The sequence below is a fragment of the Dipodomys merriami genome, unplaced genomic scaffold (assembly GCF_024711535.1).
Source record: "Dipodomys merriami isolate MVZ:Mamm:240054 unplaced genomic scaffold, mDipMer1.0.p SCAF_555, whole genome shotgun sequence".
In the NCBI taxonomy this organism is placed as follows: Eukaryota; Metazoa; Chordata; class Mammalia; order Rodentia; family Heteromyidae; genus Dipodomys; species Dipodomys merriami.
Window position 1 is genome coordinate 428,129 of NW_027206130.1, and position 15,106 is coordinate 443,234.

The 15,106-nt window shown below is 35.1% G+C and overlaps 1 protein-coding gene across 3 annotated transcripts in view; it reads right to left on the minus strand.

The window, feature by feature from the left end:
* Window positions 1-15,106, minus strand: part of LOC138811994 (protein phosphatase 1 regulatory subunit 12A) — a 111,879-nt gene that overhangs the window by 35,888 nt on the left and 60,885 nt on the right. For all 3 annotated transcript variants that reach the window (XM_069999950.1, XM_069999948.1, XM_069999949.1), the window contains exons 5-9: window positions 13,743-13,887; window positions 9,114-9,188; window positions 8,199-8,287; window positions 7,932-8,089; window positions 2,054-2,178 (exon numbers count right to left, since the gene is read on the minus strand). In XM_069999950.1, coding sequence (XP_069856051.1) covers window positions 2,054-2,178; window positions 7,932-8,089; window positions 8,199-8,287; window positions 9,114-9,188; window positions 13,743-13,887 — 592 coding nt within the window. The remainder of the gene's footprint in view (window positions 1-2,053; window positions 2,179-7,931; window positions 8,090-8,198; window positions 8,288-9,113; window positions 9,189-13,742; window positions 13,888-15,106) is intronic.

Consider the following 15,106-nt stretch of genomic DNA (forward strand, 5'->3'; position numbering starts at 1 on the left):
TATCTCCAACAAAACACTCAGAAAAATTGGAAGTGGCACTGTAGCTCAAGTGGTAGAGCGCTAGCCTTGAGCTGAAGAGCAGAGGGATAGTGCCCAGGCCCAGAATTCAAGCCCCATGACCGACAAAAATAAATAAATAAATAAATAAATAAATAAATAAAAATAATTATGCAGGAAAATTCTTTCTGGACTATTTCATATTAAAATATATACAATTATGACTTAATGAACATAGGTTCTAACTGAATTCAAGAAGCTCAAAGTTCTGGAATACAGAAGGAAAGAGTTTATTCAAATTTAGTATTTAATGTACCAGTGAAAGCCACTCAGTTTTCCTGCTAAGAATTTATGTAACTCCTTTTCTTTTGGAAGAGTTAGAGAGCAGGATAAGTCTAACAGTATACAGTTTCAATTTTTTTCTACTGTATGCATTTTTAAACTTATGGATCTTGAGAGCCTGTTTGGAGGTTCTAGAAGGGGAGCATGGCTACTCGTATACCCTTGACTGAAGTACAGTCCTCCTCTATCGGGTATGGTTGTCCTTTTCGACCGAGCACGCAGTCTCGGGAGGGATACAAACGGAGTGATGAGGGAGAGTCAGATCTGCTGAATCAACCCTGATGACCAATGGGGTGACAGACGTCACAGCCAGATTGCCCTCAGATACAGTATTTTGTACTTTGACTACCTTGAGCAAGACTGGCAACATAATAAAATGCAGGGATTTAAAGTCAGTTATCCAATTTATGCAACTCAAATACCAGGAGACAATCAATAAAAATGCCTAAAGGCAGAGATATGGCAATTATACTCCCCTGTACAGTCTTTGAGTGGATCCTGAGTTTGAAGAAATAGGCTGTAATAAAATATTACTAGAAGTGCAACTGGGATCATCTGAGCATGTATATTAGTGAATGTAGATAACAGTACTGTATAAAAATTAGATTTTCTAATTATAATCACTATTGTATGAATAAAGGAGCATTTTAAAGAAAAAATATCTATTGACATATTTAGGAATAGTTTTATGACTAGTCGGTTGTTCAATGTTTTGGAAAAAAGCTTATATGTATACAGAAGGGGATAAACATGGTCACTGTAATTTATGGCTAGTGATGAGAAAGCTTTATAAAGAGATAGTAGCATTCTAGCTACTCAAGTGTCTGAAATCTAAGATTAATGGCTTAAAGCTAATGAGCAGAAAAGTCCATCAGTCTCCAACTAACCTGCAAAAAGCCAGAAATGCAACAGTAGCTCAAAGGTAGAATGCTAGTTCTGAATGAATAAGACAAAGAACAGCACCTAGGTCCTGAGTTCAAGTCCTACTAGGGAAAAGGAAACTCCTTATAAAGATGACCACACTCACTGGAAAACACTGCATTAGTGGAGAACAGAGACATAAGAGAAACAGAGAGGAATGGAAAAAAAAAATCTAACATTTTGGAAGTACATTTAATCAACCACCAGCTGTCTATCAGCCAACCCAACTGACTTTACCTTTGATAATCCTGTTTTGTGACAGAAGAAGAAGATGAAAATGGCATTCAACACCCTAACAACTGAGAAGCAGTGGGGCAAGGCTGCTCTCTGGTTTGTAAATCTCAGTGTTTGGGTTCTCACTGGCATCCCATAGGGGAATCTAGGCACTCTGTAGGCAAGTCTAGATATTGGCTTCTCTCACTGCCTTTTCAGGTCCTACTTACCCATTTGAGAAATTATCAATACACATCTCTATTAACAGAGATAAAGGATATAAAACCCAAGCTCTCAAAATAAAAATTCAATAGGAATAATAAGTACTGTAACCACTGGTTCTCCTATTATGAAAGTCTTTCTTCTTGCCATTTAACAATTACAACAATCATTAAGTATCAAATGTAATATCAATTACAAAAAGAATTTTTAAAAAGTAGATTTTTTAAAAAAAGGTTCAGAGAAAAACATATGTTTTGGAGGAAAAAAAGCCTACAAAATTCAGAACTGTTTTAATGAGTTAGTCCAAATCGCACTTAAACAAAACTCATGTATTTTTGGAAAATACAATTTGGCTTACCTTCTTAATAGGTGAGGTGGGTGTCCCTTGACTGGATGACAAAGTAGGTGTTGTAACAGCTACAGGAGCTGCTTGTGTACTACAAGTGTTGGCATTAGTTACAGAAGCCACTGGTTTTGTCTTATCTATTTAAAACAAACAAAAAGTGGAGTCAACATTTTATTTGAATTTGGGTTCAATGACTATCTTTTCCTACTAGTCTTTACACAGTAAATTCCTTAAAAAATAGTTTTAAGGAGTTTCTAGAAACGTGTTTACCTATATGCTGAAGTAAGTACTTTACCAATTAAAAAAAAACACAAGTCTTCTGAGAATAAAAGAAGGTGGGAACATGGCTCAGTGGTAGAGTGCTTGCCTTGCATGCATGAGGCCCTGGGTTCGATTCCTCAGCACCACATAAGCAAAAAGAAAAAAAGCTGGAAGTGGCACTGTGGCTCAAGTGGTAGAGCGCTAGCCTTAAGCTGAAGAGCTGAGGGACAGTGCCCAGGCCCAGAGTTCAGGCCCCACGACTGGACCCCCCCCCCCCAAAAAAAAGATAAAAACACAACCAATTCTGTACTTTTAAAATGAAAGAAGTAGGCTTAGCACAGTGGCGCTTACCTACCTATCTATAATCCCAGTAACTGTGAAGCAAGAAATTGAGAGGACTGCAGTTTGAGACCAGCTTGAAAAATACAGTGAACTCCCTATCTCAAGAAATAAGCAAAGTGCTGGTAGTACCCACCAGTTGAGAAGAAAGTACTGCTGATTTGAAAGTCTGATCTGGGGGAAACACAGAAGACTCAGAAATAACTAAAGCAAAAAAGGCTCAAATGTGGCTCAAGTAATTTAGATCTAGTTAGCGAGTACAAGGCTTGAGTTCAAACTCTCATATTGTGAAAACAAAACTCAGGAAAATGAAATACAAACTAAAATTCAAAGAGTTTAAGATTTAAATTTGAATGCATAAAAGCAATGTAACAAAAATTAAAATAGCTAACTATAAAAGTTCCTAATGATAAACAGTATTATTGGTGATCTAAAACTTTGGTTTGGTTTGGAAGGCACTGAGTATGAACTGAGTACCCTGCATGTGCTAGGCAGGTGTTTTAGTACTTGACCCCATGCTTACATTCCTTTTTTGCTTTTAGTATTTTTGTAAGGTCTTGTGTGTTTGCCCAACGTCCATCTTGGACTGTGATTCTTCTGAGTAAGACTGACATCCCAAGTACATGGAGTTACAGATGGCTTGTTGAGATGGAAATCTCATTAACTTCTTGCCTAGACTGGCCCTTCAACCACAATTTTCTTGATCTCTACCTCTGTAGTAGCTGAGACTAGTTATAAGCTACTTTGCATGGTTGATGGTTATTTATTTTAGGAAATACTGTTGAAGGCCCTTTATTTGATTTTAATGAATAATTTAAAAAAAACCTTACTTCTAGAGAGGGGAAATGAAACCACAAATGCAAAGTCACACCATTTTTTCCTGCCACCTCTGAAATTTATAGATCATTTGGAAACAATTAAAATATTTGATCGAGTTTCCATTTTCACCTATTTTACAAGAGAAAGGGTATTAAAAATAATGGGCTTGATAGTTATTTATAAAAGAATTTAATGAAAAGCAGTTTTCATGTCAAACAGTTTCCCAAGGAGATAATTTTACAGCAGAAGGGGTTGCTTTTTCAGGTTTGCCACCCAACTAGGTATGATAAACCTTTGTTGATATTGAAAATATTGAAAGTAGAAGCCATAGTATTTACATGATACAACTGTTGGTATGGTCAATTTTCCTGGTACACCTCAGCATAAGCAAGAAGAACAAAATGATAAAGTACAAAGCCTCAGAGGAACATGTGAAGTCTGAGAGAAACTAAGCAGAGAATAACTGATATGTATAAATCTTAGGAACCAATACAAGGCAATCTGATATAGTTATAGAATTATTATTTATAGAATATCAGAGTTTAAAAAACTATCCAGCTGAGACAGCCCAACTTTTCTCATGTCATAATCACCAACATTTCAACCAAAAGCTGTCAGGGAATTTACCAGTTAGTGATAACACTGGCCGGCCTAAGGTTAATGTCTCTTGTTTATTTAAAATAGCTCCTCATCTATGATTGAGCAGTAAATTTATGTATATAAAGGTCTATTATAATGTTGGTTGCAGCACTATTCACTATAAACAAAATATGAAATCAGCCTAGATGACAAATGGATCAAAAAAATCATTGTAGATATAGAGTGGAATTTTACTAATCCATTAAAGAATGATATTGAACCATTTGCAAGGAAGTGGAAGAACCTAGGGGAAAAAAAAAAAACCCTAGGGGAAAAAACATGTTAAATGAAGTTAGTCAGGCCTAGAGAGAAAAAGGATGCATGTTTTCTCTCATATGTGGAAGCTAGAATTTACAAATAAATAAGTAAACACTTATGGTGGTATGCAAGTATACACAAATGTATTAACGGAAACACAGTAGCCTTAGAAAAAGGCTCACAGTCCAACAAAAAAATACTAACAAATGGTATTGCACTCCCCTACTGGAAAGGGGAGTAGGTTTCAGGGAAAGGGTGTAGACAAATGAAAAGAGGAAAAGGGGGCAGAATATAGCCATAAAATTCAATATCTATCCTATAAAATCAAGAAAATTGAGCTTTTCTTAAAAGGGGTGAGGAACAATGATGAAAAAGTGACATTGATCAACATGAATTGTATTCATAAATTGCCTTGTTAAATGGCAACTCCTTTGTACAACTACTTAAAGGTAATAAAAATATATTCTAAACCAAGAGGGAAAAATTAGGAAAGAGTGAGGGAAAGGGTGAGACTGTCAAAAAAGAAGTGTGGTCATTATCTGACATGTATAACTGTAACCCTTCTGCATATCACTTTTATAATAATGAAAAAAAAAACTTTAAAAAATCAGAAATCTTCTAAGGAAATGCCTGAACTTCTATTTCTTACATTTTATCACACTCAGTAACAAAGGACTTGGCATATGAATTAGGAGATCTGGATGCCAGTCCTGAGTTTTTTGGGTAGGGGAATATATGGTTTGATTTATAATATTATGCTTTAACTACACTAAAAATCATGGCCTGTTTCTCATGAAGGACACTGAGTGCATAACAGTACCTTCAAATATTTGCAAAAATAAGTGTGTTGCCGGGTGCTGGTGGCTCACGCCTGTAATCCTAACTACTCAGGAGGCTGAGATCTGAGGCTCACAGTTCAAAGCCAGTCTGGTCAGGAAGGTCCATGAGACTCTTAGCTCCAATAAACTACTCAGAAAAAGTTGGGAAGTGGTGCTGTAGCTCAAGTAGTAGAGTGCTAGCCTTGAATAAAAAGAGGCTCAGAGACAGTGCCCAGGCCCCAAGTTCAAGCCCCAGTCGGGGATGGCGGGGGGAGGGAGAAATATATCAATACTAATGACATTATCTCATGATAGTTTTTGCATTACCTAAGGAAATGGCGCAAATTTAAATGCTGTTAGGTAAATATGTACACTGATATTATTTAGATTAATAAATACTTCAATTTTACAAATTATAGGAGCTAACACTACAATGCAGTATATAGTATCCAGAGAAAGCAGTGATCTTTTTTCTTTTTTTTCTTTTTGTGCTAGTCATGGGACTTCAAGTCAAGGCCTAGCTTACCCTTCAGCATTTTTGTGCTCAAGACTACTGCTCTACACTTGAGCCACACCTCTACTTCAAGCTTTTTGGTAGTAGACCAGGAGATTTTCCTGCCTGGGCTGGAAAAGTAGCTAGGATCCTCAGCTTCCTAAGAAGCTAGGATTATAGGCCTGAGCCATGGGTGCCTGAAAGCAATTTTCTTGATTTTATAGATAAGAAATTTCAAGTTAAATAAGTTAGGCAATATATACTTACTTGCATGAATGGATCAGTTCTTGTTCCTAAATATTATATATGCAGATTTGCATATAATTTGCTTTTATAATTAGATATATTAATTAGCATGCTATTCAAACACATTTTGACATTAATTGACTAGCTATCTCTCTAGTTCCCAATTTCCCTTACATGATCATCCCAAAGGATATAATAGGATCATGTAACCAAACAATATGAAAGCAATGAAGTAAAATTTAAGTCTCTTAAATGACTATAATTTAGCTACTAGTTATTTCAGACTGTGTTTTACAGAAAAGAATTGTTGGAATGGGAATAATTTAGAAAATGTAAGAAAATGGGCTGGAAAGGTGGCTCAGTGGTAGAGCGCTTGCCTTGCATGCATGAGGGCCTAGGTTCGATTCCTCAGCACCACATAAGCAGAAAAAGCCAGAAGTGGTGCTGTGGCTCTAGTGGTAGAGCGCTAGTCTTGAGCTGAAGAGCTGAGGGACAGTGCCCAGGCCTAGAGTTCAGGCCCGACGACCAACCAAAAAAGAAAAGAAAATGTAAAAAACAAAACACATTTTGGTTTACCAATGACCTCCAAATTCGTCCTGATAAAAAGTTTTTCAATGACCAAAAATATTAATAGAAATAGAATATTTTTTCCTGATAAAATCTGTTGAAATGATAGTTTTTAAATTTAAAACATGAAAATATTACTATTTCATTTAATTCAGAATTTTGAGCTATTCTGATACAGATTAAAAAATGTTATTCAATAAAAGCAACTAGTCTACAAAAATCTATAAAAACATACAACCAAGAGAAACAAAGAAGCTACAACCTTAGTAGCAAAAAGTAAAGAAATATAAATTGTTAGTCATTTTTATAAAATAATTTGATAGTATCTATGAAAACTGAAAATGTATGCATCTTGTGACTAAATGATTCAATTTCTAAGTACATTAGAAAATCTCTTGCATATAAACACAAAAGACAAGTGGCTCGTGCCTGTAATCCCAGCTATTCATGAGTAGGTATCCAAAGTGGCTTGATGTTCAGGGTCAGCTGGGAAAAAGATTTAGTGAGACACTACTCCCACCAGTAAGCTGGATGTGGTGGTGCATGCCTGTTATTCCAGCTATGTAGGAGGTAATTAGGATTGCTGTACAGGCTAGTCTAGGCTTTTAAAATGTGTATTATATTAGAAATAACAAGCAAAAAAGGGTTAGAAGGGAAATGTATATTTGATGAAATACTAAGTAACAGCTACAGGGATAAATTACATTGAAATAGGTTCACTCATAGGTGAACCTAAACATTAAATTTTTAGTGAAAAGAAGCAGATACATAACAATTCCTAGAATATAGAATTAAACACAGAATCAGAAAAGCTGTAGATTACATGTAAAGGCTAGAAGATTACAGAGAAAACTAATGATAATGACGGTGTTTTGAAAAGAAGAAAGGAAATTAAATTATTAAATTTTGGTAAAAGAAAACATGGTAAATAACATGAAAACAACAACTATTAAGTCTTAATAGGCTGAATAGGTTTTTTTTTTTTTACATTATATATATATTTCTACACATACATATTTCTCAACATCCTCACAGGAAAACATCTGACTCAGCTCCTACTTATCATTTCTTAAAGGAGAAATTGGAATGCTGCTGGGACCACCTTCCTAAGATTTTGGGCCCCAGAAAGCAGCAGTAGGAACATCTTCAATTGCTGGTAAGTTATTCAGAGTCTATCTGTCCCATGTACGAGAATCCTTACGGGAGTAAGGGAGTCTCAGAAGCCTCCACACCTTCAAATCTAAAATATAGGTCCGCAATGAGTAAAGGAATACAAGAGCCTCCAGGTGATTATCAGATATACAATTCACTAATATTCACTGAATGGTTTAGAAGGTAACTGAAAAAAAGTACCAAACCTATCTGAAAAGCTTAAAAACCAGGCCTGTTCTTTTATTACTTAAAAAAAAATAAAATGCAACAGAAATTAATTTATCCTTCAAGTTTTCACCTGTTTCAGCTTCTGATTCTGAGTCATCTTCCTCATCTTCTTCACTAGAACAGCTAGATTCATCTTTCTTTCCTTCTTCTTCATCATCAACCTTCTCTTGTTCCAGAGATTCAATACGTGAAGCATTTTTCTCTGGTTCAATTATCAGTGTCTCTTTACTGTGAAAGGAAAACAGCATTCAAATTATTTTAAACACATAAAATGTGTGAACACAGTTTCCTTCAGATCTGCAGCACTAACAAAATCTGATTTTCACATTTTACTTACTTTTTAAAGGTCTTCTGTGATTGATTATTATCCATATTTGCAGTCGATTCAATCAGTGGAGACTTCTTATCCCGTTTTTCACTATGGAGCTTTATATAAAGTCATACAGAGGAAAATAGGAATATTATTAATAGGTAAAACGTACTTTAAAATAACATGAGTATCTAAACCCTAATGTAAAAGCAGATAAATGATTTAAACTTTCACTGCCAAGAAAAAAATCTGAGCAAAGAAAAAAGACTAGATTAGTAAAAAGCTCTAAGCCAAACCAAGTTGAACTTTTTATATCCCTCCAAATAGTAAAGACCCATTATCTAATTAGGATGGCTAATGGCTTTTTTTTTTTTTTTCCGCCATTCCTTGAGCTTGAATTCTGGGCCTGGGCACTGTCTCTGAGCTGTCTTTTGCTCAAGCTAGCACTCTACCACTTGAGCCACAGTACTATTTCCTGCTTTTTCTGTGGTTAACTAGAGATAAGAGTCTTACAGCAATCCTTAAATCTCAGCCTTCTGAGGCTTGAGCCACTGGCACCTGGCTGGCTAATGGCATTTTACTTATATTTGTTTCTTCGTTATTTAAGTCCTTATATGTTTGCTATTAGAAGTCTGGGATTTTACAGTTTATACCTTCTAAGTAACTTTGCTTATAAAGTTACAAATACATGATAGTCTTGAGAATATACATATTACAGTTATCCATTTTGTGAAGAAATAGCATTAAGGATAGGAAACATTAAAGGTTAAGTATCATCACTACTCATTTACAGTCTTCCACTGTTATTTAACATAATTGCTAGGAATAATTTAAAACAAAAAAGTACAAAACTCCGTAAAAGTGCTTTTTAAGTGTGTGAAATGCAAAAGTATTAAGAGAATTCATCCATATAGGCAAGATTTAGGCATTCATCAAACATACCAGATTTTGTTTCTTTTGCAACTCTTCTAAATATCCTAAAATGTCTTCATCTGCTACATCAAAGGCTGTTTGGCCCTACACAGAAAATAAAGGCAGTGATGTTAAAGAGACAATAAATCATAAAATGTTACAGTAATTCAGAATGATTATGTGGGGAAAAGTTAGGTAGCATTTTTAATGGAAATTTAGATCACATGATACATCAATTCCGAAAGCATGTATGAGAGATCCAGGTGAGAAAGAAGCAGATGAGAATGCTCATTCACTCACCTCAGTCATTCATTTCTAAACAATATGAGTCAATGTTCTAAGTATAGACACAGTAGGACAACAACTACCATAAGAAATTTAAAAAATTTTCATCCTCTCATGTCCTTGAGCAGATACTCTCCCTCCCATTTTCTCATTCACCCTAGACCAAGGCAATAACTAACCTACTTTGTCTCCATATATTTGCTTACTATGTTGTACATTTCATCTAAGTGGAATCTTACAATATACACTTCTATCACTTTGAATGTTTTAAGGCTCATTCACACTATGATATAACTTCTTCACTCATCTTTATTGACAAATAAGAGTCCACTGAATGACAAACATTTTTCTAATTTCATGAACAGGTGAACTTTTACTTTATGCCTATAAGAATGTTGCTATGTACTGGATGTACAAATTTCTGTGCAAACAATTTTCATTTTCTTGGCTGCACTGCTTATAGAATTACTGAATCACGTGAAAGCAGCAAACAACTGAGAATACAATGATGAGGAGTGAGACCTTCAAACTAACCATTTAAGAGTTAAAAAAAAAAAAACGCTCCTAGGACTTCCTTAAAAAGTCAATTCAGTAAAACCATTAACCTATAAATACACTAGAGCCATTTTTCTTAGCTCATTTATTCTAAATGAATTGCTTTTATAGACATTGTCTTGTATAGTTGATGAGACCAAGGGGTTATTATGATTTTCATTATACAAATGAGAAAACCTAACTTCTGATGATATGAGCCTAAGCCCCTAGGTGTCAGCGTATATATACCATACTTTCTTGATCCATTCATCTACTGAGGGGCATCTGGGTTGGTTCCATATCTTAGCTATGCTACAATAAACATAGTTGTGCTGGTAGCTTTAGTATGGTCTTGTTTGTGATCATCTGGGTAAATGCCCAAAAGTGGGATAGGGGAGCTCTATGTGGAGTCTTTTGAGGAACCTCCATCTTTTATTTTTTTTTAATTTTATTTTATTTGAGAACATACTGTACAGAGGGGTTACAATTACATTGGCAGGATAATGCATACATTTCTTACCAAGCATTGCAGCCTCCTCCTTTGTTTACCCTTCACCTCCCTTCCCAGCCTCCCCCCTCCCCCCCACCCAATCATACCCCCCTCCCCCCCCACTCCGACATTGTAAAGCTTGCTTTGACATGACATTTTGTAATTCTCCTTGTTACAACAGGTCCACCTGAATCCTTAAACGACTTGTTTGTCCCCCTCTCCTCCACATGTTATACTGACATCAAATAAAGTGAAAGCGGGGGTTACACTGTGGGGGAGGGACATACAAAGCAACAAAGAAATAATCTTATAAATGCGTTAGAAACACATGCATGAAAGAAACGAAAACATTAAAATACATATTTAAGGGTTCGTTTTCCTAACATCACATTATCTGATCTTTTCCGCTTGACTCATACCTATACTAGATATTGCAAATAAGGGAAACCATGGGACCTATGTTTCTTTGGGCCTGGCTTACTTCACTTAATATAATTTTTTCCAAGCCTTTCCATTTCCTAACAAATGGGGAAATGTCATTCTTTCTGATGGAGGCATAGAATTCCATTGTGTATATATACCACATTTTCTTGATCCATTCATCTACTGAGGGGCTTCTGGGTTGGAACCACCATCTTGACAATAATATTAAATTAAAAAAAATTCCAAGTAGAAAAGCACTATTGTTAATATTAAAGTATGTAATATTTAGATACATTTTACTAAAGTAATTTCTTTTAGTCAGTTAAAAAAATGAGATAAAAACCATTGTTTCAAATCACTACCAATTTGTAAGATAAAATGATAGTAAATGTGTTTGACAGTTTGCAAATAAAAATGAGGCAAAAATCTCTAAATACCTATTTTCCAGAAGATTTCTTCACTTTTCATATAAACTTTCATATTTTCTAAAGGATTTTATATATTTTCGATGCTATACATTATTTCCTCAAGTCATGTTTCCTATTATTAATGAATTCATCAAAAGTGATGATGAAAAAAATAGTATTTTTAAGCCAAAAGTACTAATGAAGGAATAAAATAATAAGTTCAGGCAGGCTTACACAATTAATTGGTAAGGATTGACTTATGTAAAATGTTTTCATAAATAAAACTACAAAAAAACAGGAGAAAAAAGAAAAAAACTTTCACTATTAGGACTTTGAAATCACTCAACTTCTCTGCAAAATACTTAAAAAACTTCATATGGTTATTAGAAGGGTAGCATTAGATAATATGTGTAGACAAAAGGTTGAATACTGTCAAATTCAAGGTAATTTTGAGGCACAATCCTCTCTATGATCAATCCACTAAAATGACAGAGTAAAGTGGTAAGGTTATAAATGGAGGGGGATGCTGGGTACTGGTGGCTCATGCCTGTAATCCTAGCTACTCAAGGAGGTTTAAATTTTAGGATTAAAGATGGAAGCCAGCCAGGACAGAAAAGTTAATGAGACTCTTATCTCCATTAAATCACCAAAAAAGATGGAAGTGGAGCTATGGCTCAAAGGTAAAGTGTTAGCCTTGGGCAAAAGCTCAGGAACAGTGTTAAGGCCCTAAGTTCAAGCCACAGGATTCGTATTTAAAAAAATAAAATAAAATAAACAACAAATCCAGGGACACATAAAGAGTTGCTATCATTGTAATAAATAAACAAAAAAAAAAAACCCTGCGATGCTAAAATAATTTTGTATGTGCTCTATTCTAGTGCATAATTATGATGTACCTATGGATCAATTACAGACCAAATGTAGCCATAAAGTGATTTTTCTCATATATACTTTACCTTTTGTATATTTCTGCAGAATATTTATTCAGCTAGAAAACCTAGCATGCTTAAACTAGAAATAGCATCTTTTTGGAAAATAATTTCAATTAACAAGTCTTTTTGGGGGGGCTTTATCTGAAAGCCATGATTATTAAATTAATCACTTTATCAGCACCACCAGTAGGATAAGGGGCTTGGGTCATTGAAAAATTCTGAAAAAATGAGGGAAGAGGTGACACTGTTCAAAGAGAAATGTATTCATTACCTGACCTATGTAACTGTAACCCCTCTGTACAATAAAAGAAAAAAGGAAAAGGCAGGAATAGAGGAGATCAGAATTCAGAGGTTAATAGGTATCCACTGATTTCTTGAGAAATATCATAATTGCAAGGAGAATTTCTACATAGAAACAAATGAAACATGAATTCTACCTAAAATCATCTGGCGTTTAATTTGAAATTACAATTAAATAGTGCTAACATTTATTTGTCTATTGATTACAAAGTTATTGTAATTAGAAATAAGAGAAAGCAAGCTGCTGAAACTTCAAACAGAAAACTGTACTTATAAGTACAAATCTCTAATTTAAGAAGAATCATCCTCAAACATTTCCCTTGACTTTGAAGATCTTTCATTACATCTTATCCTTTTCTTGGCTGCACATTTCTTACACAAAATGTACCTTAGGATCAATTATGAAATTACATATGGCAAAAGAGGTCAGAGGCCTTCTTATCTCTTTATGTCAGCAGCTAGGGCATAATCTGCATTGTTACCCTCAATCGTCAATCATTTATTCATAGCCAAATCCTAGGCATCTATGGTATGCCATATTTACTCTAAGCTACAAATAATTAAGCTCACTAGAGCACATATGTTTTGAGCTCTTAACAGTTGGTAAATGCAATTTATTTACTAACCTGGGTAAGGATGAGACTAGCAAGAAAATTGGCTACTCTGGTAACATGACCAATAGTATTTCAAAAGGAGTAGAGAAGAAAAGTCTAATCTAATAATAGACTTGATATTTTGAATCTTTTTATGATTTTCTGAGAAACATTTGTATGACATTTATTTGTTTCTTCCTTTACCCTAATTGTGAAATGTTAACTAGTTAATTCACTAAACTGTTTTCTCATATGCAAAACTTAAGAAAGGTTGCACTGTACTTGTTATAAAACTGTATACATTTTACCTTTCTCATCTCACTACCTTTTCATGTACCTATGAACAGATTAATAAGAATATCAGCTAAAGAAAATCAGGAACATTCTTCTGTAAGTATTCCAACTCAGTTATGTCAAAAAAACATACATATGAAAATGCACAATTTTCTTAACCTATAAACTCCTAGAATCACTACAAGTACCCAGTGTTCCTAGTTGTGTGATAATGTAATTATTTTCTTTGCAGAATAAAGCCAGAACTATCTCATTTGGGAGCTGAAAAGATTAAACAATTAATAGTCAATGAATGATGAACAAAATACTGTTTTATACAGCTGATAAAAATATAATTATATAACAGTAGTAAGATTTTTTCTAAAATTAAAATATTTAAAATATAAAATTTAAAAGCCTACCACTTTGTTGACCATCTCCATATCACACAGATTGTCCACTAAAATTCGACATGCTTCTTCTTTACCCCAGTGAGCTGCAGCATGAAGAGGTGTCCAGCCATCATAATCTTTAATATTAACATCATAGCCTGCCTGTATTAAAAGTCTAAAGAAATTACAATGAGATAATCATTAAAATCCAGAAATTAACGAACAATCAATAGTATTTTACCAGTTTAACTAAAATCTGTAACACATTTTTTTTTTTGGGGGGGTCGGTCGTGGGACTTGAACTCTGGGCCTGGGCATTGTCCCTTAGCTCTTCAGCTCATGGCGAGCGCTCTACCACTTGAGCTACAGCTCCACTTCTGGTTTTCAGGTGGTTTTATTGGAGATAGGAGTCTCACGGTCCCTCCTGCCCGGGCTGGCTTTGAACTGTGATCCTCAGATCTCAGCCTCCTGAGTAGCTAGGATTACAGGCGTGAGACACCAGCACCCGGCTTGTAACACATTTCTTTAGAGATCAAATTCTCAGTGAATTAACTGGGAACAACAGAAAAAAATCACCCAGAAAAAGAGGCTCTTGAGTCACTGACAAAAAGAAGCAGTTTTAATTAATTCCTGATGATTTTATTAAGTCTTTTTGGTTTGGCCTAACACTGATTCACACACTCACATCTATAATCCTTGCTATTCAGGAAGCTGAGGACTGCTATTTAAAGCCAGCCCAAGCAGGAAAGTTCATGAGACCCTTACCTCCAAATAAGATTCTCCTCCCTAGTTCTCCCCCCGCCCCGCGCCCCCCCCCCCCCCGCAAGTGGAGTTGTGGCACAAACTGATAGAGCCTAGCCTTGAGCAAGAGAGCTCAGGGACAATGTCTAGGCCCCAAGTTCAAGGGCCATGACCAACCAAAATAATAACAACAACAAAAACAAAACTGGTCTATAAAAACTTTCATCAACATTTATAGTTTATCATAGAAATTCTCAAACAAAACAATAGTATTCAAAATGAAACAAAATTAAACATATATTGAAAGAAACAGTGTAATTTTTTTGCATCAGTAAAAAGATATTACAAAAAACCATCAACAAGCTAGATAAATTTATTTATTTATTTATATATTTTTTTGTTTGGTCGTGGGGCTTGAATGCTGGGCCTGGGTGCTGGGCCTCAGCTCTTCAGCTCAAGGCTAGTGCCCTACCTCTTGAGCCACAGCGCCACCTCGTTTTCTGCAGTTTACTGGAGGTAAGTCTCACAAACTTTCCTGCCCGGGCTGGCTTTGAATCACAATTCTCAGATCTCAACCTCCTGAGTAGATAGGATTACAGATGTGAGCCACTGGTATCTGGCTTTGAAAAGGGATATTTTTTAATACAATGAAG